At 36.2% G+C, this 27,078-nt stretch overlaps 1 protein-coding gene and 1 long non-coding RNA gene across 2 annotated transcripts; both read left to right on the top strand.

Moving 5' to 3' along the window:
* The first annotated feature begins 3,278 nt into the window (after positions 1-3,278).
* On the top strand, positions 3,279-25,584 carry LOC145786314 (uncharacterized). Its single transcript, XM_082597957.1, is given in 4 exon segments — positions 3,279-5,398; positions 14,800-15,695; positions 15,778-16,017; positions 22,431-25,584. Coding segments are annotated over 4 exon segments (4,830 nt in total). The 3' UTR covers positions 24,005-25,584.
* Positions 17,540-22,351, top strand: LOC145785729 (uncharacterized). The gene is made up of 2 exons (XR_014291208.1): positions 17,540-17,835; positions 21,825-22,351. It is a non-coding gene; the product is annotated as an uncharacterized LOC145785729 (long non-coding RNA).
* Positions 25,585-27,078: the final 1,494 nt, after the last annotated feature.

Here is a 27,078-nt window from a genome sequence, read left to right as displayed (position 1 = left end):
GAAAATGGAATCAAAGTTAGGGAAAGCTGGAAAGAGTAGGCTGGACTTGGCTACTCGCAAGCTTAAGTTGTTGTAGGAACTATGAAATGAAAAGAATTTTTTTTTATTGGGGACAGAACTATCCAACAACTCCACTTCACCAGCTCAATCATACAAATGATATTTATTCTACCGTGTGCTATATTGCATTGTTGCAAAGGATTCGCTAGCTGTTGGTAGTTTATTAACAAATGTATCAACAAACTCAAACACATTGCCGATAAGGTTGAAGTTTTATGGAAATATCATTGTATGTCTGATGTGTAGTTGCGGGCATGTGGAACAAATTTTAAAAGGTTATCCCCTACAATAATCAAATTTTGGATAAGTTGGTACTTTTGAAAGAAAGTTACACAGTAAACTTAACTGAGCTGTAAACCGGAACGCACCACCTCATCATCTCTACTCAAAGATGCTGTGATCTGTAACGTTGAATTGCAAAAGGTCCGAAACGGATTGAATAATTTGTTGAGCTATTTTCAATGCCTGTATTGTGTGTTTACAATTTTTTATACAATTTCTATACTAAAATTACCAGTTAGAACAAATTCGATTAGCATCACGATCGAAACCAATAGCCTAGGCTACTGGCCTGTCACGTAGATTTATCAAGGGGAGGAAGCCGTTATCACCGACTCAACAACGGCTCTGTTCCACGCAACAAACAAACAAGAATGTGTCACAGCTAACAAGATCATCAGCAAACAAGCTCGCACTGCCCAAACATTAGATACTGTTAGGTGGGGTAGGCTACTCTCAGCAACCCTGGATGTTCACACTGCGAATCCAACATTCTGGACATCGATCACTTGGTCAAGAAAGGAGTACTCAACCACCAAATCAGTGGCACATCCGATATTTTTAAACACTGGTTGCAACGCACATGAGATGTGCACACCATACGATCTTAGGCCTACCAGGCTACAAGTTTTTCTAGACAAAATAGTGAGCAACAATAGCAATTTTGCTGCAAGTGTAGTTGAGTGAATTTTGTTGATTTTCACATTGAAAGTTGTTTTTCTTGACGATACGTAGCCTAGTTAAATTTGAATTTCAGAGGAATTCAATTGTACGCTGAGGAAAGCCAAGTTCAGCTTAAATCACATTGAAACTTTTTTTTCTTGACGATACGTAGCCTAATTAAATTTGAATTTCAGAGGAATTCAATTGTACGCTGAGGAAAGCCAAGTTCAGCTTAAAGCATATGACGCAACGCATGATACAAAGTGGTTGCTTTTATTTTTGCTGAAAATTATTTTTCCGAGGCCCATTTTTCGTATTGTTTCCTGACCAGTCCTGATTTCTCTCGGAGGCCCTGAGGCCTACTCACAACACAAATTGCTAATTAATCTGCTTGAATGGAAAATTAAGGATATTATAAGTATAAGGTCAAAGGTAGGCTCATAAGTTCTAAATGTATGCTGAAGCTTTCCATTTATCTGTTCATTCTTTAACTTGAATAAAATTTGAATCTAACTTAAACAAAAATTAAGTCTTAAAAATTGCCCACCTAGTTTTAAACTAGGTGGGCAATGAAAGGGCTAGGGGGGCAAGCAAAGGGACTAGGTGGGCAATTGCCCACCTAGTTTATATGTGAAAAGATGCTATGGTTCTGTTCTGTTGAATCATGATTGATCTCACAGCGGGAAGACCTTATTGAAAATAGCGCGTCTAATTTAGCTGGTTTACTTAATATCGCAATGAATAGTTACGTGACTATTCCAGCAGCGTAAGTTACTCTACCATCTACTTTGAAATTTCCTTACCTTATTATGAGAAAGTCATGCGATCAGCTGCTGTTTTGCGGGCAAGAGCAACGTAGGCTATTTTTCTCTTTCGGCATTCTTTAAGTCCGTTTAAATGATCTAACTCTCTTTCGCGAAGTGGTTTATCTTTGAAACACCACTTGTAATAACCATTTTTGTTGCCCCTTAACCATAAGTTTACGGGGGGCGCCACCCCCCGGCCCCCCCGGAAGTCGGTGCGTATGTGCAACAGTGTTGAAATGACCACTTAGCGTTGTTGAAGTCTGGGAGGCGTCTTGCAATAGAATCGTTGTACCACGCAATAACTGCTTTATCGGGATTGTCACTGTCACATGCTATTGCGGGACCATCTAACGACACTAAATTGTTGCAACTTCTCGCAGCTCAGTAGATTGTTTCAACTGCATACCGCCTTTCATAAACCATGACCATTTATTCCGTTATGATGCTGGGTTTTGTTTTTCGCTGAGACTTTTCGGTCATTTGTCCGAAATGACTTGAAAAAATTCGGTTATTTTTGATTTATTTCGGTCATTTTTTCTGATGAAAATATTTCCTTTCAAGTAGCTGATACAATTTGCACTTCCTGACTAGCTACAACATTAAGTTTCGCTGAGAAACGTTGTCGTGTTTTATCAGAGAAAAGTTAGAACAGACAAACGTTTCTTCAACGTTCATCAGCGAAACTCAACCTTGCAACACCCGACCGCAGACATCTTTTATTGCACCGAATTGGCTATATATTTTTTTTCCGACAATTTGCTAAAAAATCGGTCAACGACCGATAAATGACCGAAAAAAATACCCAATTATTATGTCACCATTGGAGGTGTGAAGTCACTAACCCACAGCTGGAACATTTCTCAACTATGAAGACACGTGTTTTCCCCTCCGATTTCAACTAACCTAGTTCTCCTTTTTAACAACGATTCAATGTCCGACAACATTGAATCGATATAAAAACGACAATATTGCCAGCCGATGTAAATTAGCACTTCGGATTAACACTTTGTTAAAATAAACGTCGGGAATTGCAAACAAGACTTACAGCGCTGGTGATCGCAGCTGGATATATTCCATTTATATATATACAATAACAAATGTTCCCGCGCAATACAACAGTGGTGATTATGACGCGCTGACCTAATTCTGCGTCACTCTTTGATACTACATATTTTCGACATTTAATCCACGATCATTCTATTGCTAAATTAAATAATTGACTAGAAGAAACCGGCGGCCAAACTTGGCCGACTGAGAAGGTAGCACCGGCGGTCATTCAAGCACTACTTAGCGGCCATGGCCGCCGGCTGCTTTAAGGCTTGTTATGATAAAACTCTTCATGCTTTGTTTCTTTTGTTTTTAACAGAAGTTATTCAAAGTTTGTGACATTTTCTAAACTTTATCTGAACCAGTTTCACCTTGACAATATAAAGTAAGTTTTGATTAATACTCGACACCAAACCGTTGAAAATGGATCAAAATGAAATGATTCCAGTGAAGCTTGAAGTTCCTGAAGTGAGGGAAGCCTATGAAATTAACAAGCAAGACCATTTGATGTCTTATTTCCATTGCGCTTCTGATTCCAAAAAATCTGATACAACTTTGCATCATAAAGACGAACCTGGTGCTAGTATTAGTTTGTGTTCCAAGGATGTTGAACCAAATTGTTTGCAAAGAATAAGTAATGAACACTTGCTAGATATTCCAGAAGATTTTATTGGAGAATCTTGCGATAAAAAGCCGTATAAATGTGATGTATGTGGAAAAGCGTTCACACGATCAAGATCTTTGAAAATTCATTTGCTAATTCACTCTGGTGAAAGACCACATAAATGTGATCAATGTGGAAAATCATTTACGCAATTGGGCAATTTCAAACTTCATCTGACAATTCACTCTGGTGAAAGACCACATAAATGTGATCAATGTGAAAAATCATTTGCACAATTGTATAAGTTGAAACGTCATCTCGTAATTCACTCTGGTGAAAGATCACATAAATGTGAGGAATGTGGAAAATCATTTGCACAATCGAGTCATTTAAAAACTCACCTGATCACTCACTCTGGTGAAAAACCATATAAATGTGATGAATGTGGAAAATCATTTGCACTATTGGGCAATTTCAAAGTTCATCTGCTAACTCACTCTGGTGAAAGACCACATAAATGTGATGAATGTGGAAAATCATTTGCACAATTGCGTCATTTGAAACTTCATCTGGTAATTCATTCTGATGAAAGACCATATAAATGTGATAAATGTGGAAAATCATTTGCAAAATTGCGTAATTTGAAAAGTCATCTCGTAATTCATTCTGGTGAAGGACTATATAAATGTGATGAATGTGGAAAGTCGTTTGTAACATCGAGTACTTTAAAAACTCATAAGCTAATTCACTCTGGTGAAAAACCGTATAAATGTGATGAATGTGGAAAATCATTTACACGACTCAGTCAGTTGAAATCTCATCAGTTGATTCACTCCGGCGAAAGACCATATAAATGTGATGAATGTGGGCAATCATTTTCATATTCGAGTAATTTGAAAAATCATTTGGTAATTCATTCTGGTGAAAGACCACATAAATGTGATAAATGTGGAAAATCATTTGCACAATCGAGTTCTTTGAAAACTCATATGTTAATTCACTCTGGTGAAAGACCGTATAAATGTGATGAATGTGGAAAATCATTTACAAAATCGAGTTCTTTGAAAACTCATATGTTAATTCACTCTGGTGAAAGACCACATAAATGTGATGAATGTGGAAAATCATTTACAAAATCGAGTTCTTTGAAAACTCATATGTTAATTCACTCTGGTGAAAGACCACATAAATGTAAGGAATGTGGAAAATCATTCGCACAATTGAGTAATTTAAAAACTCATATGGTAATTCACTCTGGTGAAAGACCACATAAATGTGATGAATGTGGAAAATCATTTGCACAATTGTATAAGTTGAAACGTCATCTCGTGATTCACTCTGGTGTAAAGCCATATAAATGTGATCAATGTGGAAAATCATTTGCGCGATTGAGCAATTTCAAACTTCATCTGCTAACTCACTCTGGTGAAAGACCACATAAATGTGATGAATGTGGAAAATCATTTGCACACTTGAGTAATTTGAAAACTCATATGTTAATTCACTCTGGTGAAAAACCATATAAATGTGAGGAATGTGGAAAATCATTTTTACGACCGAGTACTTTGAATTGTCATCGCGTAATTCATTATGGTGAAAAACCGTATAAATGTGATGAATGTGGAAAATCATTTGTACGACCGAGTGCTTTAAAAAGTCATTTGTTAATTCACTCTGGTGAAAGACCGTATAAATGTGATCAATGTGGAAAATCATTTGCTCGATTGGGCAATTTCAAACTTCATCTGCTAACTCACTCTGGTGAAAGACAACATAATTGTGATGAATGTGGAAAATCATTTGCACAATCGAGTACTTTAAAAAGTCATTTGTTAATTCACTCTGGTGAAACACCGTATAAATGTGATGAATGTGGAAAATCATTTGCACAATCGAGTACTTTAAAAAATCATTTGTTAATTCACTCTGGTGAAAGACGGTATAAATGTGATGAATGTGGAAAATCATTTGCACAATCGAGTACTTTAAAAAGTCATTTATTAATTCACTCTGGTGAAAGACTGTATAAATGTGATGAATGAGGAAAATCATTTGCACAATTGAGTAATTTGAGAACTCATTTCATTATTCACTCTGGTGAAAGACCTGAAGACTGAAGTCGATCACTGATCAACGTGTTACTGGGGTCCTACATTTGCCTAAAATGTTTTTTTTTTAATTTTTTCAAGTTTCAAGTTCTAAGTTTTTTATTTAGTTGTTTTTGTACGCCATGTCATAAGGCAGTGCTTCTCAACAGCTGGGTTGCGACCCAAAACTGTGTCGCCGTTTCATTTGGCTGTGTTGCTGTAAGATGTGATGATCAAAGTTGTAACTGCCTACCACTAATTTAGTTTTTGTAATTTCCGCTATTCACATTACTCTGCAGGTTTCACTGGATGATTTTGCCACATGCATTTTGCTGTGAAGTGTAGGGGAGATGTGGGACCTATCGGACAAAATTGACCTAACTCTTTTTATTTCTAATTTTAAAAGTGGTGTTGAATGTTCTTATGTGTTTTTGTTCACTCACATTTATAACGAACTCATACTGACCCATAGACAACGGTTCCCAATAATAACAATAATTTTATTTACATATGAAAAAGAAGACTCAAATGTCCAAAGGGACACAGGGTGGGGACCTTCCGCACATAAAAAAACTGAAGTAAATAATCATGAAATAATATTTTTACAGCGTTAGAAATTGCCGATGTTACAAAACTGCGACGATTGGCTATATAAAAGTCGTCTTCAGAACATGATTTTATTAACAACCCATGCAAAGCCAGATCAGGCCCAAACCTAAAAACTTCACGTAGGTAGTTAGGCTTAAAAATAAACTACCTACGTGAAGTTTTTAGTTAGGCGCCGGTCAAATAGACGCCACAGTGTGCGCGCCTATTTGACCGGCGCCTAACTGTCTGCGCCTAAAAGACTTGCTCCCTTAATTCACTCTGGTGAAAGACCACATAGATGTGAGGAATGTTGAAAATCATTTGCACAATTGAGTAATTTAAAAACTCATTTGTTAATTCACTCTGGTGAAAAACCATATACATGTGAGGAATGTGGAAAATCATTTGCACAGTTGAGTAATTTGAGAACTCATTTCATTATTCACTCTGGTGAACGGAATGGCCCGTTTCGGCTAGTCCGATTCGGCTATTACCCTATTCGGCTACAGCCCAATTCGGCTAGTCCGATTGGGCTAGTTCCCTATTTGGCTACAGTCTTTATCGGTTAGTTCCCTATTCGGCAATTTTTTGAAAATCCAATGATAATCCTTCTGTAACCCTTTGCATTCTGACAAAGAAAAATAAATTGAAATGAAATTTAGCGAAAACGTTTGAACTATTAAATTGAACTGTTTGCTCACATACAAGAATGTTGTAATATCGTTTCTTTTATGGTTGAAATCAATCATTTTATTTTTCGTCATTAACGCGTCCGGGACGAAAAAGATACTAACTACAAAAATCGATATACAGCAGTGACGATCGGTGAGGGAAAGCAAGGAAAGCAGTGCTTACCTTAGCGAAAACTATGCAAAATATAATGACTGAATTTTAGGTTTAACTTCTCATTATTTTTATCACGTCTATTGGATAATATATAGGATAATATAACATCAGAATGCCAAGTTAATGCAAGCCGAAATTTTGTTCACAAATTCACTAAGACGTGACAAGTCTACCATGCAAAATTGATCCATGGTTTTCAGTGTTTTCTTACAGAAAGTATGCGTCAAAGTTTGGAGAAAAACGTTAAAAATTACAAACGAAAAATTCAAAAAAAAATACAACAATATTGAACTATATATATATACTAGAAAACATTTGAAGTGTATTTTTGATTGTGATTCTAGCAATTGTTATATATTTGACAACTGTAATGTAGAGCCTATATATATATACCATGTAGACGTGGTCCTCATTATCAGTGAACAAAATGGCAAATTTTGTCATAATCTTCATTGCTCAGTTTGTATTGTTGTCCAGAAGAACCATGGATACTCGGCACAGCAATTGAACAAATAATGTCATGAAATGGAATCCAGCATGTTTGTTGATGTCTGATAGTCTGGGCCAGTTTAAACATTTGTTGCTTTTGTTTAGTATCATAAACTGAACATTGAAGTCTTGCGTTTCATAGCTTTTTTCACAAATAATGCCAATGTACCAATCAGAATCATATCTGCAAGCCACATATTGGCCTACATTTGCATCATTTTCTGGGGGTTGTGATTGACCTCGTACCACATCCACAAGGGTATGTGAAATATCATTTGACAGTCGACGCATTTTCTAAGACTCACATGATTGTGGAATAAAAGTATGATGTGATCTCGTGCCTGTTATTGTTTTACACAATGCATATCGCTTTTCCAATTCAAATTTTGTGTTGAGGTCTTGAATTTCAGTTGAAGAAACCCAAATATGTTTAAACCCAGAAATGTGATCTTGCTCCCATTGAAAAAGATCTTGTGGTGTGAGAATTTGGTTGGTGGTTGCTGCGTGAAGACTTGCACGACTGCACTGCACATGCAGCTAATTTTTTGGTGGTTTTACCAACTCCATCACATAGACTTTTGCCATGAGATGTAGCAAATAAATGCCACTCAGCTTCAATTCCAAAATCTGTTGAATGATGGCAAAGATTGATAAAAATTTTACGGTTTTTGTATTGTGAAGCAGCACCATCGCTGAAATAGATCATTTTTTCACATTACCAAGTGATTTGATAATTGGAATTATTTGGTTAATGAATGTATGCATTGTGCTTGTTGAATGTTCCAAGTGATCTGATATTGCAACCAAATTTTTTAATGTTAAAGCTCCATCTTTTTTGTAGTCTATTACAAAAGGGTGAAGGGTTGCCAGGAGTGTTGTCCCAATGGAACCCTTGCACGGCATCTTGGACAATAAATGAGTAGAGTAGTTCTCAGCAAAATCAAGTAGTACTACGACTTCATCATCAGCTAAATTTTGTTTCAAGTAACTTGATTGTGATTTGCTAATGAAGTGATGGGTCTTCTAAGCTGTATTTGGTACATTACGACTCAGCTCTTCGGAGCTGAGTATCTGCTTTGTTTCTACTTTTTATGTTTGATTGTAATATTGACCATCTTGAGTTGAGCCTGATGCAAATAAATAAGTAAATAAAAGCAAGAAAGGTGTCACACAATGATTCAATAAAGTCATCCAGGCTTTTTAGCTGCTCAGTTAATTGTCGTTCTATCAGTATGAGCCCATTGCTTGTCCCTTATAGTATCATCAAGATCATACTGGTTGCTGAATGTATCAATTAAGTAGCTCTTCAAACATTCTCTGCCAGAGCAATCATTGCACAAACTCATCATGCATTCTTTGTTAGAATTATGGAACACACCAATTTTCCAAATAGTCTGTGTATGTCAGCTTATCAGGTTCTTTGGCTTGCATTAACATGGCATTCTGATGTTATATACTTCTTCTTCTTCATGCAATTAAAGAAAATTTAATACCAAAAGATTGAACAAAACGATATCGGACAGTGTAACCAAAACACATAAAGATAATAATGTCTTAAACTTTATGCATAAAACGTCTTGCAAAACTTATTTATAGGTCTATATTGTCGTTTGTCAAGCACATAATATTGCTACTGCCATCAAGAACATTTTATATAGCCAATAGCAAGATAAAATAATGATCACCCCTACTCCCCTTAAAGTTTTTATTTCTAATTTTTAGCGTTTTTGTCCAAACTTTGACGAATATTTTCTATAAGAAAACATTGAGAACCATGGATCAATTTTGCATGGTAGACTTGTCATATCTTAGTGAATATGTAAAAAAAAATTCAGTGCAAATTTTCACTGGGGTCATGGGTAACCGGGGTATTAAAAGGACCCCACTTTTTGCTTTTTTTCATTTCGACCCATGTTTCACATTAAATACCTCAAAACCCCTTTAATATTTTGTACTGAAATTTTCTCAGTTCATAGAGAATCCTGTAAACAACATTTCTACTCAATTTCAGCCAAAACCAACCAAAAATAGGGTCTTGGCAAGGTTTTCAAATTTTGGAAAATTTTAGCCGAGAGCTGGAAACGGCCAACTTTGGATGTCTATAACTTTTGACCTTTTAGAGTGACAATGTGAACAATGTTGTTTTTTCAATATTTGGCAGAAGTACTATCACGTGTAAAAAATTTGGGTTCTTACCTAATTTAATTTAGCAGTAATAAGGCCTCAAACATGGCCAAAAATAAAAAAAAAATGTGCCCCCTCGGCAGACCCCCCAAACTAAATGCTTCATAACTCTCGTGTTTCTCAATAAATTTCACTCAAATTTTGCAGTTGTTCATCATATAGGATAGCGAAAAGGTATGTAAAATTTAAGAAAAATCAAAGAGGTTGATTTTCTTGGCTGTGTGAATTGACACGGAATGGCTCAAATGTGTCATATATGAGAAATCTTTTTCACAGGTTCAGCACCTAAAAGATTAAATGGCCTTTGAAACTACTGCGCTGATAGGTCATGTTTGGTCGCCGGCTTCCACAACCCAACATTTCTACACTTTGTTGGTATTTGAAACTTCTTAATCTTCACTCGTTTTTGCTCGTGAAACCTTTTTCTTTTCACTCTCAACCTTTTCATAAACAAGGCAAAGCCTTTCACACGCCAATGAGAAGTATTGCTGATCTAAGTTTCACAAAAAGGCTAAGCAACGACTACCTATTTAAAACTCAAATCTAGTTCTACACTTACATACATCTGCAAACATGCTTTAGGGCCTTGTTTGCGTTGCTCTTACCTGAATGAATGAATGAATACATTAATGGATTTTTTACAGATTTTTCATTTTGGCTGTCAAGTGCAAAAATTTTGCTGCCGGAAAGAGCTGTGGTAGGCCATGCTTGGTCGCCAGAAGAATTAAGGAGTTTAGGATTCTGATTATGCATCAATTGTTTATTTTGTGTGGAATTATTATATGTTCTCAGTTTTGTTTTGTACATTTTTCGTTGGTGGTGTTGGTTTTCTTGTTTAACCACTAGGGTGATTCAAACGCCCCTTGAAATTTCAAAAACTGCCTGGGACTGCCACAAATTTTTTTATGGTGGAGGCTTGACCTGAAATGTATTTTGCCATCAAAATTTTCAAGATTAATTAACTTTTCACACTTGCCCTTTTCGTTTTATCGTTTTCCAAAAATTGTGAAAAACAGTGAAAATACTGTCAATGTTTAAAGTAAATATAAAATATTTAAAGCAATATAAAATGAATTTTATTTCAACCAAAGACTTGTTTTGCACTTTTATTTCTCAGGAAAAATTTGCTTTACTAGAAACAATTATGTCCATGTATATGCGTGCTCTAAATTTTTCAAAAAATTTGAATAAAAACCATAAATTTTTCATTTTTTTGTGATTTAAAAAAATAAAATTGAACAATAAATATTATGTTTAATGGAACATAATATTTTCAACTTACAACACTATGCCATTTTGAACATGAGGTGAGGGAGGATTAGGTACCTAGTACCTACAGTCCTACACACAGTATATACAGACATAGTTCAGCCAAATCATACAGTGGTTTTAAATGCACAGTGCACGACACAATAAATGGTGGTTTATGAAGTTTCCATTCTATTCATGCATTTAATGTCCATGTTCTTCCTGATATTTGTTACCAATTGTCGATTTGCTTCAACTTTTTGAAGAGTATTTTGGAAATTTTCTTCTTCCCAACAGGATGAAATAAAATCTGTTGCCAACTTCACCCCTCGTTCAGCGGCGTCATTAACAACCATGATATTGTTAGCTCGTTTCTGACAATCTTGGAATGATCTATGTTCCGGCCATTTGTCAGGATCCTCGGATAGAAAGGAAGTGTCTTGTACACCCAGAGCTTGGAAGAAAATCCATGAACCTTCACCAATAAGACAGGATACATCCGATACTGAGCTTGTGAGGGTATCTATCGAGGGGAACAGGGGCTTCCCATATCCCAGACCATGAGGTCTTACATTTTGTTGGTCATTCTTGACCAGAGACAACTTCTTGGCTACAGTGACCTTTTCTTCCACTGTTATTTCTTGACTAAATAGAATGATTGGTGCAAATTCTGTTGTTAAGCTCCATAAGTGGAGTTTCAATGCATTTATCGCGAGCGTTGCTGCCTTCGAATCAACTGAATCGTACATCTGAATGTCTTTGAATAATTTCAAGTCGTTTATTGGAGCATCGATGGCACTTGGACACTTAAACCAATACTTTGCATAGACAAGCACTCCAAAATTTACAAATCGTTGTAACTTGATCATTCTTTTACTGGTAATTATTTTTTTTGTTCAATTTGAGCACCTGGTCTTTTAATAGAAACATCTTAAATACATATCAGTTTTGCCATCCACCTAGCCTTGTGAATGGCACCTGGTCGTCGAAAGGTAAAGTTAACACTGTTTTCTCTTTCACTCAGATACAATTTGGTCAGTTGGATTAATTCATTGTAATCGTCACGAAGTAAATATTATACTTCTTATCCAATGTTTCAAGATCTATGACTGTTGTTTCTTTTAATGTGTTAGCTGCTTCATGAATGCAGATATAGTCATCATTATTCATGGTGAATATTGGCACGGATTTGGATTCAATGAAATGCCAGGAATCTCGAAATTTCGTAAATAGGTTAACTTCTGGAGAGCTTGAAACTTCAATTTTCATTGCGTGAAAAACCGATGACAGAATCACCTCAAATACGTGGTGGTGACATGCTGACCACAATTACACTTTTCCCAATCGCTCTTGTAGTTGAATACATGCCCCCGATAGGTGACCAGTATTTATAGAGGTGGTATCAAAACACATTATAGATGCATTATCAGTACTTTGCCATGTTTCCAACAAGTCATAAGTGGCATTTCCAATTGTAACTCCACTAGCTTTCAGTTTTGGAGCACCCAGTAGTTTGACTCCGTCACTTCCCAAAAACAATACCGGAAGCCGCTCCACAGAAACATGCTTGTTTTTAAGATCTTCCATCATCTTACCATCCCAATGCACAGTTCCTACAATGGAAGGCACCCAATTTTGCATAATGCGGTCTGATATAGCAGACTTATTGGATGTGTTTGCTCTGTAATTGGATGAATTTGATAAAGTGACTTTATCAGGGTCACCACCACATGCTTGGATGAACGTTGAGGTGATGTATGTTGTAGCAGAATTTGTGACTCCTCGAAGTCTCTCTGTTGTTGAAGTAATTCTGTGATCTTTCATGATGTTATGTGGTAGCATTATTTCTTGATTGACCTTTTTGCACCTTTTATGTGATCGCGATGATAAATCTCCCTGGTCATAATCTGTCGGTGACTCAGTGGAATCTGTCATAGACTGAGTGTCATCATTATCTCCATTATCAATGTCATTCTGATGTGATTCTAAAATATGAAAATCTTCTGCAACTGGACAATGTCGCTTTCTTTTCTGATCATTTCGCTTTTCTTCTTCCTCCTTCTGCTGACACCTCTTCTCTATCACTTTCTTCAGCTTTACATCTCTTACTCCGAAAGTTGCTGACCTGTTGTTCATCATGCTCTCCAAAAATTTTCTGTCTTTGTCGATTTTTATTAAGGTAAACACATTACGTGGCCAAAAAGGCATACCGGTAGTTGTTTTTAAATTTTCTTTGAAGGAATTGAAGATGTCAGTCTTTTTTCCTTTTGCATTATATAGTTCTGAGTAAAATACAATTTTGGTAAAGAGGTCACTTTCTTCAACCACAGACATATACAACCAAACAACCACACGGCATTTAACATAATCGATTAAAATTGAACATAAACTTTGTAGCTTATAGTTTATGTTCAATTTTAATCGATTATGTTAAATGCCGTGTGGTTGCTTGGTTGTATATGTCTGAGTAAAATGATATTAAAACCTGTTTATCACATAATAGAATTTAAGCAAAAGTGAGCATGAGGTCATTTTCAAATGTTTTTACCAAAAATTTACACAGGCTAAACATTTTCAATTGAGTGTTTGTATTTGATAACATTTTTCTGGATAACATAAAGCAAAATCCAGGTTTTTATCTTCACCAAGATTTTATTTCTGAGGCTAGAAACAAGGGGCGTTGAACGTTTTTTGCTTAAAAATATGAAAAAAGTGAAAATAAGGGCAATTTCAAATGCATTTTACAAAAATATGAATAAGTCAAATATGTGCAATTTATTGTTTATATTTAAAATAACTTTTCTAGACAACATAAAGCCAAATCCAGACTTTTGTCTTCAACAAAATTGTATTTATGAACTCGTAAACTAGGCGAGATAATTGTTTTTTTGCATTATGGAGCTCTTACTTCAATCGAAAAGAGCAAATGTGAAAATTTAATATTACTCAATAATTTTGATACCAATATTCATTTTAGAGTTAACCTCCATTGCAAAAAAATTTGTGGCTTTATTTAAAAGGGTCGGGGCGTTTGAATCACCCTATTAACCACCCTTACTGTATGTTGAAATATTCAGGTTGCAATATTCCTGATCAACGTTTGTCATGCGATATTTCGTTTTTGGACTAACTTAGTTGTCTAAGTGTTTTTGAGTTCGTTTGTCAGTAGAAAGAGGTAGTTTGTATTAATCAGGATTACACTTTCATAAAAATTTTATGTGCTTTCACGAATATAGAATGTAACTTGTGATGTTTTTTATTTGAGAACGAGCTTCTGCTATGGTATATCAAATTCTTTGTTTGTTTTTATTACTTATGATAAAACTTCTCATGATTTGTTTCTTTTGATTTTGTACAGAAGTTGTTCAAAGTTTGTAACATTTTCTAAACTTTATCTGAACAAGTTTCACCTTGACAATATAAATTAGTTTTGATTAATACTCGACACCAAACCGTTGAAAATGGATCAAAATGAAATGATTCCTGTGAAGCGTGAAGTTCCTGAAGTGAGTGAAGCCTATGAAATTAACAACCAAGACCATTTGATGTCTTATTTCAATTGCGCTTCGGATTCCAAAAAATCTGATACAACTTTGCATCATAAAGAAGAACCTGGTGCTAATATTAGTTTGTGTTTCAAGGATATTGAACCGACTTGTTTGCAAGGAACAAGTAATGAACACTTGCTTGATATTCCAGAAGATTTTATTGGAGAATCTTGCCACAAAAAGCCGTATAAATGTGATGAATGTGGGAAATCATTTACATATTCGAGAACTTTAAAAAGTCATTTGTTAATTCACTCTGGTGAAAGACCACATAAATGTGATCAATGTGGAAAATCATTTGCACAATTAAGTCATTTGAAACTTCATCTCGTAATTCATTCTGGTGAAAGACCATATAAATGTGGTGAATGTGGAAAATCATTTGCACGATTGAGTAATTTAAAAACTCATATGGTAATTCACTCTGGTGAAAGACCATATAAATGTGATTTATGTGGAAAATCATTTGCACAATCCAGGAATTTGAAAAGTCATCTCGTAATTCACTCTGGTGAAAAACCATATAAATGTGGTGAATGTGGAAAATCATTTGCACATTCAAGTAGTTTAAGAAATCATATGGTAATTCACTCTGGTGAAAGACCATATAAATGTGATGAATGTGGAAAATCATTTGCACATTCAAGTAGTTTAAAAACTCATATGTTAATTCACTCTGGTGAAAGACCGTATAAATGTGATGAATGTGGAAAATCATTTGCACAATCCAGAAACTTGAAAAGTCATCTCGTAATTCACTCTGGTAAAAAACCATATAAATGTGATGAATGTGGAAAATCATTTGCACATTCAAGTAGTTTAAGAAATCATATGGTAATTCACTCTGGTGAAAGACCGCATGAATGTGAGGAATGTGGAAAATCATTTGCACAATTACGTCATTTGAAACTTCATCTCGTAATTCATTCTGGTGAAAAAAAGTTTAAATGTGAGGAATGTGGAAAATCATTTGTACGACCGAGTACTTTGAAACGTCATCTCGTAATTCATTCTGGTGAAAAACCATATAAATGTGGTGAATGTGGAAAATCATTTGCCCATTCAAGTAGTTTAAAAACTCATATGTTAATTCACTCTGGTGAAAGACCGTATAAATGTGATTGATGTGGAAAATCATTTGCACAATCCAGGAACTTGAAAAATCATCTCGTAATTCACTCTGGTGAAAAACCATATAAATGTGATGAATGTGGAAAATCATTTGCACATTCAAGTAGTTTAAGAAATCATGGTAATTCAGTCTGATGAAAGACCGCATGAATGTGAGGAATGTGGAAAATCATTTGCACAATTACGTCATTTGAAACTTCATCTCGTAATTCATTCTGGTGAAAAAAAGTTTAAATGTGATGAATGTGGAAAATCATTTGCACAATCAGGTAATTTAAAAACTCACCTGATAATTCACTCTGGTGAAAGACCGTATAAATGTTATGAATGTGGAAAATCATTTACACAATCAGGTAATTTAAAAATTCACCTGATAATTCACTCTGGTGAAAGACCGTATAAATGTGATGAATGTGGGAAATCATTTGCACAGTTGAGTGATTTGGGAACTCATTTCATTATTCATTCTGGTGAAAGACCTGAAGACTGAAGTCGATCACTGATAAACGTGTTACTGGGGTCCTGTATTTGCCTAGAATGTTTTTGTTTTAAATTTTATCAGGGTTCAAGTTCTAAGTTGTTTATTCAGTTGTTTTTGTGTTAGTAGGCCTAGATCATCTTTAGTTAAGCTTAACTGAAGATGATCTAGAACAGTTTCAGTAAACAAGGAAATGTTCGACACATCGCAATGCCGGTACTGTACAGGCAACAATAGTGACCTGCAAACATATCAGTGAAAAATACGCTCCAATAACAGGGAGAAAAGAAACCAGGCACCTTGAAACAAGCGCTTGTGGAAATCACCGAAAAAACGTTTCTATCATAACTCATGAACAGTGTTCCCTCTAAAAAAGCAATGAATTGGTTTTTCATCTTTTTTGTGAGAGTCTCTAATACCGTCTTTGACTAATTATTATACAACTGTCACTTGCGGTGCTTATCAGCATGGCGAGAATTGTTGATTAACAACATTTTGCAGTAGCCTACTAAGCTAAATATATTCATATTACAACCAGAAAAAGTCTACAAATTTATAACTTAGCCTATATAATATTTTGTCAATTCATTATATTGAGTTGGCACACCGACCTATTTTGCCAACAATGATGCTTGATACCAGAGTTCCTGTGCATAGGCCTAATGTTAAGATTGGAAATGTTAAAGCAACCTTTAACCGCATTACTGCTGCTCGTGTTTTAAATCCAATGACGGGTAAACCAAGTTATTCTATTGTTAGCATGATCCGGATTCGCAGTTGACGTTTGTTTCGAGTGATTTGGAGCGCGAATTTGGCCTTAAACCGTATGATAAAGCGTCGTTTAAAATGGATACCCTGGCTGGTCAGATAGCTATAAGTTACTTGTGCTTGCCTTGTAAAAGTCAACATCAAGTCGTTAGAGACGGATGAACTGTTTTGTGATATATCCAGGGGCGTTAACAGGGGGTCTAGGTGGTAGGGGAGAGTGGGGTTGGTTGAATCATTTTTAGGTTTTATTCCGCTTGTGGGCGCCACAGACTACGGATCATAGTGAAAATTGGTATGCTGATTCTTGGACATATACTCTACTAGATGAAAATAGTTTCATATAGATACTACAAAGCAGTTAAAATTGGTGCAAATTTCAAAAAAAGTACTATTTTTTGAGGCAACGGGGTTGGTTGAATCGCATGGTGGGGTTAGTTGAATCATTCATAAAATCATATCAAAGAATTCCTTGTTGTTTTGTATAACATAACACATTATTTCGAATAACTACAAACTAACTTAATGGCAAAATATTTACAGCATTCCACAAAAAAACAAGAAAAACAGTTTAACACATTTTATGCAAATAAACAGCCCATCTGTACAGACCTCATGAGCCTATATTTTACAGCAATTTTTGAATCTGTTGGGGCTGCATAGAAAACAGCCCCACCCAACCAAATAACTTTACAGACGTTTTAAAGTTAGTTTTTATTTCGCAGAGTAGCGATGAGTCATGAATGTAGAAGTGTTAGCTGTAGAGTTAGGGTATTCAACAGGTTATAGGAAGTACTAGGGCAGGGGTGGCATTGGGCAACCTTTTTAACAAGAGGGGCAGTTAGGAAAATGTAATGCTTGCTGAAGGGCCGCACATCAAATAAACACTAATTCATATTTTCAGCAATGCAGTTTATCTTATTGAAATTTTGTACAAGAATGTCATCCTCCTGCAGTGAATTCAATTCAAGCTGGATTTCTACACTCTACAGGCTCAAAATTTATTTTACAGGTAGGCTACAGGGGAGTGAAAAGACGGTCGTAGGCCTATCACTTCTTAAGCTTCGAAATTGTGTAAATCGAGAGAAAAATAGTCTTAATTTAAGTAGCCTTATTTGGGAAATATAGCTGGAAGAAGATGAAGGGCTGCACAAAAAATGGAAAAGAGCCGCATGCGGCCAGCACGTTGTTCACCCCTGTGCTAGGGCATCTCAAAATCACTTGAATCTTGTATGCAACGGCTAGTCAAGGCTAAGCTCAATACTAGTAAAGTGTGTCTCCAAAGCCATAGGCTACTGGTAGGCTACTGTTGGTTTTTTTAAATACAGCTTAGGAATACATCAACTCTTCAACAAAGTTTGAATGCATGAAAATCGAAATTGAACACCCCTACCCCCTTTTTCGCTCTGGCGTGAGCACTGAACTATAGGCCTACTGTATTGTTCTTGCATCTTTTCTCGACGGTCATACATAGCCTATCCACTTCATACTTACTGTATGGCTAATTTTCTTTAACTTTAAATAGGAACAACTTGTAACTTGCTACGCCACTAATCTAAGCCTAGACTATGCAATAAAATCCCACTCTCCAGAGTCTTGATCTTGAAAAGTGCGGTAAAATGCACAATGCTGCAATCAGAGTTCTCTTTCTGCTGCAATGCTTACTTGAAAGCGGCCTCGTATTCATAGGCGTAGCCAGGGGAGGGCGAAAGGGGCCCATGCCCTCCCCCCAAGTTTTGAGCCCTTTGTTGAAAATGTAATAAAATTTGTAGAAATTTATTACGTTTTCCAAGACATCTGGCTATTAACACCTCCAAGGACTTGTTTTAGACACACAGAAAGACACCAATAAATTTTGCAAATCGTATACCGCGCAAAATTTACGCGATTTACATTTCTTTGAACTAATTTGTGGAAGCAATTTCAGAATGGCTTACTCTGTTATGTTTTTGTGTAGTTATTGAGTTTTTGGTGTTCTCTAATTTTAGCCGCAGTTTTGCCCGTTTGTGTGTAAGAGCTACCTTTAATAAGTTAATAGTTGTTTATCTGCTAATAAATTTCATACAAATGTTACCCTAAAAGTGTTTCCAGAAAGCGCTATAATTTATTATTTGAGTGTAATTTTTCAAAAATTTTCCGGGGAGCATGCCCTCGGACCCCCCTAGAATACGCGTGCCTTAGGCACGCTTTAACCCCCTACCAGTTTTATTGCTTGCCTTGCTCAACCCACCAGGATACGCCACTGCACATCAGTGGCGATGGCTTAAATCAAACACTTTGTTGTTCTCTTCAATTCATCAAATGTTTGGCCTCCCCAAAAAATTTTTTTCTGGCTTTGCCACTCGTATTGTGACACTTTCCCAAATCACTCGCTAATTTCGCTTTGCTTCAAAGGAAGCTGTCCCGCCTGTGCGCTTACATTTTAATTTATTTTAATTGTAAAATTCACTCGCGATTGCCGATTACAGCAAAACAACAAGAGAATTGTTGCATGCATTTCACTGCATTGCAACTCTAAAAATTATTGTGTTGTCAGGGCCGTCGCTGCAAGGGGGCATGCCTCCTCCCCTGACAACGACCTGCACACACACACTTCAGGCACTGAAGAAGAACTGGTTTCAATTTTAGTTTCATTAACTAGGTGGCTAGTAAAAATATTACTTTTCATGGTCCTTCCACTTGTGTGTTGATCCGAAATAAAATTTATCGGCGATAATCAAATATTGCTTTTGGCGATAACAATAAACAATACCTGAAAAAATAATTGAGCGATAAAAATTTATCGCTGGTAAATTATCGCCGATAATGCCCATCACTGCCTAACACTTAGTCAAGTGCCCACTGAGATCGTCACATGAGGGAATGAGATAGAAAGTTTCTCATGCTGATTGTATTGTGGTTAATTGTGGTTGGCAATTTGTAGTTGCCCATGTTTGCAATTTTGGTGCCTCATCTACCAAACAAATGCAGCATCACTTCTGCTATCGCTACCAAAAAAGTAGTGGCATGCTATTGCTCACTTCTGCATATAGGAAATGATATAATTGTAACCTAAATGAATAGTATACAGCTGAATGTGAGTTTTCTGATCGTCAGCTTTTAGCTTTATTTGTATTATAAGAAGTATGTCATCGAAGTTGGATTGTTTTTGTTGGAAACATGCACTGCACTTCAAAAGACTGCACTCATATTTGACTTTGTATTTGTGGATGATTTTTTTTTTTGATTCTTTATTTTTACACCATTGAAACATAGCATTTTCATCATGAAATTTGATTTTACGAATCGATGTAACTTTTTTGACAAGACTTTCAAATGGATATACAAATTGAAAAATCATGAGAAGTCACACTGGTGAAAAGCCATACAAATGTGATTTATGTTAATTTTAAGTCATTTGCAAAACTTTGTAAAAATAAATTCACAAACAAATCCATGCTGTTAAGAAGCCATATAAGTGTAATGTGAGGTCCATGTCTTTTAGGTGCAGACAATTAGGTGCTGGTCACATAGGTGCGCAGTTGCGTACACTGGCGTGAGATATTTAGGTGCATTGCACTGTGGCGCCCGGCCATTTAGGTGCTATTCCCAGTAAAGTCTATTTCATTAGGTGCCTGATGGTAATACTGCAAATTATATCAACTTGGCAGATAGGGCAATTGTTTTCACATAAATGTTATATTGAGTAGAAAAATATATTGTTTTGGTAATGCGCATGTCGGGCGTTTATTTGTTGTTAGACCAAGTTGCGTCAGCGCTTGCTCAATGAATTATTGAAGTTCAGTGCATGACTGAGTTCAATGTTAGTTAAGTCAAATAATAAGTGGTAGTATAAGAAGTACGATAATCCCAAATAGAAGTACGTAATTATTAAAGATAAGAGATTGCACAAAGCTGCACTTTTAAACCGGCAACTTCTACTCCAGCAGTACATGTCCTGTAGAGATCAGGTAGCCTACTGCTCTAATTCGGAATTGTCCGTTTCGGTGAGTCCGATTCGGTGAGTCCGATCGCTTAACGGGGGATTTTTTCTTCTTTTTTTAAAATTATTGGGTACCATAGCCTAATTATCATTGCCGTTTTAGGGTTAGGGGTTAGGATAAGGGGTTTGAGGTTAGTAACTCACCGAACCAGACTCACCGAATCGGACTCACCGAATAGTAGCAGACCCGCTCTAATTGCCCTACAATACATATAAGCCGACATTGTTGCATTACCAAAACAATATATTTTTCTGTACAATGTTGTGTGAAAAGCATTGCTCTACCTGCCAAGCTGATATAATCTGCAGACTTTACTAGGAATAGCACCTAAATGACCGGGTGCCACAGTGCTCTGCACCTAAATATCCTGACGCCACAGTGTGTGCACTCGTATTTGACCGCCACCTAAATGTCTGCACCTAAAAGACGTGCTCCCTGTAATGTGTGTGAGAAATTGTGTTCACAGATCAGGAACTTGAAAGAGCATGTGTAAATTCATTCTGGTGATGAGCAATGTAAATGTAATTTATGCAAAAAAAATGTTTTCCCGTGTTGTGTTAGAAGTTTGAAATGCCATGAGATAATTTACTCTGGTGAAAAACTGTATAAATGTGTCGTATATGAGAAATCTTTTTCACAGGTCCGGGACCTAAAAGATTAAATGGCCTTTGAAACTACTGCGCCGATAGGTCATGTTTGGTCGCTGGCTTCCACACCCCAACATTTCTACACTTCGTTGGTATTTGAAACTTCTTAATCTTCACTCGTCTTTGCTTGTAAAACCTTTTTCTTTTCCCTCTCAACCTTCTCATAAACAAGGCAAAGCCTTTCACATGCCGATGAGAAGTATTGCTGATCTAAGTTTCACAAAAAGGCTAAGCGTCGACGACCTATTAAAACTCAAATCTAGTTCTACATTTACATACATCTGCAAACATGCTTTGGGGCCTTGTTTGCGTTGCTCTTACCTGAATGAATGAATGCAAAACCACAATATTAATTAATGGATTTTTAACAGATTTTTCATTTTGGCTGTCGAGTGCAAAAATTTTGCTGCCGGAAAGAGCTGTGGTAGGCCCTGCTTGGTCGCGGGAAGAATAAAGGAGCTTAGAGTCCTGATTATGCATCAATTGTTTATTTTGTGTGGAATTAATATATGTTCTCAGTTTTGTTTTGTACGTTTTTCGTTTGTGGTGTTGGTTTTCTTGTCTAACCACCCTTAATAATAAAATTTTCCTTGTCAATTGCATTTCTGGTATTACGAGAATGAGCAGTTTTGGCTTTTTTAATATAATTAGAAAAAGTGCATGGTAGTAAATTGTTTTCATATTTATGCATTAATTTTGAGTCACGTGATCTGATTGTTTGTATCAATCAGAATTACACTTTCATGAAAATTTTATGTGCTTTCACAATTATAGAATGTAACTTGTGATGTTTTTTATTTGAGAACGACCTTCTGCTATGCTATGTCAAATTCTTTGTTTCTTTTCATTACTTATGATAAAACTTTTCATGATTTGTTTCTTTTGTTTTTGTACAGAAGTTGTTCAAAGTTTGTGACATTTTCTAAACTTTATCTGAGCAAGTTTCACCTTGACAATATAAATTAAGTTTTGATTAGTACTGGGCAAACCATTGAAAATGGATCAAAATGAAATGATTCCTGTGAAGCTTGAAGTTCCTGAATTGAGTGAAGCCTATGAAATTAACAACCAAGACCATTTGGTGGATTATTTCAATTGCGCTTCGGATTCCAAAAAATCTGATACAACTTTGCATCATAAAGAAGAAACTGGTGCTAATATTAGTTTGTGTTCCAAGGATATTGTACCGAATTCTATGCAAAGAACAAGTAATGAACACTTGCTAGATATTCCAGAAGATTTTATTGGAGAATCTTGCGATAAAAAGCCGTACTATAAATGTGATGTATGTAGAAAAGCATTTCCACAATCAGGTTCTTTGAAAATTCATTTGCTAATTCACTCTGGCGAAAGACCACATAAATGTGATGAATGTGGAAAAGCATTTGCACAATTGTATAAGTTGAAAAATCATCTCGTAGTTCACTCTGGTGTAAAGCCATATAAATGTGATGAATGTGGAAAATCATTTACACATTCAAGTACTTTAAAAAAACATTTGTTTATTCATTCTGGTGAAAGACCATATAAATGTGAGGAATGTGGGAAATCATTTACACATTCAGGTAGTTTAAAAACTCATTTGTTGATTCATTCTGGTGAAAGACCATATAAATGTGAGGAATGTGGAAAATCATTTGCGCGATTAGGCAGTTTCAAAGATCATCTGATAACTCACTCTGGTGAAAGACCACATAAATGTGATGAATGTGGAAAATCATTTGCACAATTGTATAAGTTGAAACGTCATCTCGTAATTCACTCTGGTGTAAAGCCATGTAAGTGTGATGAATGTGGAAAATCGTTTGCAACATCGGGTCAATTGAAAAGTCATAAGCTAATTCACTCTGGTGAAAAACCGTATAAATGTGGTGAATGTGGAAAATCATTTGCACTATTGGGCAATTTCAATGTTCATATGGTAACTCACTCTGGTGAAAGACCATATAAATGTGAGGAATGTGGAAAATCATTTGCACAATTACGTCATTTGACACTTCATCTCGTAATTCATTCTGCTGAAAGACCACATAAATGTGATGAATGTGGAAAATCATTTGCAAAGTTGCGTAATTTGAAACTTCATCTCGTAATTCATTCTGGTGAAAGACCATATAAATGTGATGAATGTGGAAAATCATTTTCACAATGGAGTGCCTTAAAAAGTCATAAGCTAATTCACTCCGGCGAAAGACCATATAAATGTGATGAATGTGGAAAATCATTTGTACAATCGAGTTCTTTAAAAAGTCATATGTTAATTCATTCTGGTGAAAAACAGTATAAATGTGATAAATGTGGAAAATTATTTGCACATTCAAGTAGTTTAAAATATCATATGGTAATTCACTCTGGTGAAAGACCGTATGAATGTGATGAATGTGGAAAATCATTTGCGTATTCACGTAGTTTAAAACGTCATATGGTAATTCACTCTGGTGAAAGACCATATAAATGTGATGAATGTGGGAAATCATTTGCACGTTCAAGTAGTTTAAAAAATCATATGTTAATTCACTCTGGTGAAAGACCACATAAATGTGATGAATAAGGAAGGTCATTTGTACAATTGAGTAATTTGAGAACTCATTTCATTATTCACTCTGGTGAAAGACCTGAAGACTGAAGTCGATCACAGATAAACGTGTTACTGGGGTCCTATATTTGCCTAAAATGTTTTTTGTTTCAAGTTTTTTCAAGTTCTGTTCTAAGTTTTTTATTCAGTTGTTTTTGTGTTCGTAGGCCATGGCATAAGGCAGTGCTTCTCAACCCCTGGGTCGCGACCCAAAACTGGGTCGCCGCTTCATTTGGCTTGGTTGCTGTAAGATGTGATGATAAAAGATAATGTCTCTTGAGCAAAATTAAAACTGTCTACCACTAATTTAGTTTTCGTAATTTCTGCTATTTACACTACGCTGCAGGTTTCACTCGATGATTTTGCCACACGCATTTTGTGGTGAAGTGTACACAACAGTACACACTAGACTAGGGAATTGTAACAATTAGTTGTTTCAAAAACCACACCAAACAGATACAATTAATTGCTGAAATTGGACAATTAATTGTTTTAAACTTTATCAAATAAAAAATTAATACATTTCCCACATCCTCTTCAAAGAAGGAAAAATGTGCGCAAGGAGGTGAAGGAATTTTGATAAACAAGAAACATAGCTTGGCAGAGCAGTTTGCTGATCAAAAGTGGCTTTTTTGTGGCGTATCTTTCTGATATAGTTTCGCAGCTGAACATCTTGAATAAATCTTTGCAAGGACCAAACATAATGTTGGTCGATGTATCTGAAAAACTGATTGCTTTTACAGAAAAGCTGAATTTGTGGAAGAAGATCGTGTCCCAGAAAACAGCATCATTTACTGTTTTGAATCAGTTACTGGAAGATACGGAGTTTGGCTTTGACGATGTTCAGCTTGTCATAGAAAGGCATTTGGGTTCATTGATACGATAATTTGATTTGATTATCCCTAAAAATGCAAAGGATTTGTAATGGGTGCGCAATCCATTTGCTGTTGATGTACAGTAGATACCCTACAGGAAAACTACCTATGCATTTTTGAGTTTCAAGAGGAATTTTTTGACATTCAGTGCGACAGTGTATTGATGAACTGTTTTAAGAAAGAAACCATTGGTCAATTTTGGACAAAAGTCACGAATGAAAAAACTGTTGTTGGCACGCATGCAGTAAAAGCTCTCCAGCCATTTGTTACTACCTGCGCCTGTGTGAGAGCGGGTGTTCTGAGCTTACCCACATCAAAAACAAAGGAGAGAAATTGTCTTCAGCCTGAAGATGAAATGACATTGACACTGAGCAAGTTAGCTCCAAATTTTGACAAGTTGTTGAAACAATGCAAAGTCAAAGCTCACATTCATTAAATTCGACATTTCGTTATTATGTTTGATCGTGTTATATATGAGTGTGGCTCATTTTTTCATGCTTACAAAACGTTGTGCGAAACGTAGTTTTGGAATGAGGGTCGCCAAATTTTCTCTATTAATTTAACCTTAATATTTGGGTCGCCACAAATTAAGGTTGAGAAGCATTGTCATAAGGTAGTTTACTGTGGTGATAAATGCTGTGTTTATGATGAATATAAAATCATTTTTACCACTTAGTTCCTTTAATCACCATCAGTTAGTTCACATTCCATTCCAACACGCGCACATGCTCATTGTCCTGTAAATGCGGTGCGGAGAAACAAACTGCTGACCATGTCGTTCTTGAATGTCTCATTTTCAAGACACCCAATGGAATGCATGGTGTAGCACTGTAGCAACACTGGACGTATACTCACATGGCTTTTCATCACCTAGCCTGCAACTTGAACAATCCTGTCTCATACGAAAGAAGCTAATTCATACTCGTATTAAATGATGATGTACCGTAAGATGGTGTGGATAGGAACAATTTGGAGGTATTTTGTAATGCTGTTTTGAAACTACCGACTTAACCAATACCACAATAGTTTCAAAATGTGTACATCAACACTAGGTATACGTGTAACAACCAGATTAGTTGGAAAGTAACTACGTTTAGAAAGCAGAGACAAATAAGTGATGTTCCTATTCACCCCACAGTTCGGGGTGAAAAGGAACGCTTTTGCTTTTTAAGTATTTGTTCCTATAAAACCCAACTGATGTTGCTAAAAGAAACATGTTTCGACTTGTGGCTTATAATCTACAATATGACAACCGCATGTGGGAGTTGTGGAGCAACTAATGCACACATAATTGCATTTAAACGAAGTTTTATTGTTACTCAAGAAATAAGTCCATGCAGTCAATCAATATCAGAGTTCAAAATCCCCAAACGGAATCGAGTTCTGGTACAGCGAATATGCCCCTTTTCCTGACCAGTGGAGGTGCAATTTTCCTTTTGACATCTGAAAAAGGATAAACGAGGATGTCTTCGTCTTTCGGCCACTTCCAATGGAAGCCGCTTTTTACCATAGATTTAATTAAGCAACCTTCGCTTTCCACAGCTATGATCTGGCCAGGAAAAACCTCCCCTTCATAATTAAAAATTACATAATCTCCTGCCGCATTTATCTCAGCAATATCATCCTCCTCAAAATCGTCCACTTCTGTTGATTTGGTGTTACTGGTAATACAAGTTTGTGCCGGTGACACACCTTGATCAGAACATGAAGGAACATCGGCCGTTCCTACACTTCTTCCGGGTTCCACAGTTAGCCGTTTCCGTTTTTGAGCTTTGTGTTGCGCATTAGCTTTGTAACGCATTCCTTCCAATACTGAAATTAAGGTATCATCCACTGCAGAAAACGAATCTCCATCATTTGGTTCGGTACCGGTACTGCGATGTGGAAGTGAGGAAAGAGCCCTGTCTTCATTTAAAGGATAAATTCCACACTTTTCAAAACCAGACTTCAGATTTGACGCAGCATTGTTATACACATCGTTGTGCAACGTGTTTAGGAGGGAAGGGAATGAATCTTTAGAAAGGCCAGCCGAACCTTTGCAGTTGCGCTTTTCTTTCTCCAGTATTTTCCTCCAGGAACGTTTAAGAGGCCGAAAAAAGGAAACATCAAGAGGTTGGAGGATGTGGGTGGAATTTGGTGGCAAGAATGCAAACGCAATGTAGTTTTCTTCGCACT

The sequence above is a fragment of the Aplidium turbinatum genome, chromosome 2, assembly GCF_918807975.1.
Source record: "Aplidium turbinatum chromosome 2, kaAplTurb1.1, whole genome shotgun sequence".
NCBI lineage: Eukaryota > Metazoa > Chordata > Ascidiacea > Aplousobranchia > Polyclinidae > Aplidium > Aplidium turbinatum.
Note: the sequence above shows the minus strand (reverse complement) of the source record. Positions and strands in the feature narration are given on the sequence as shown.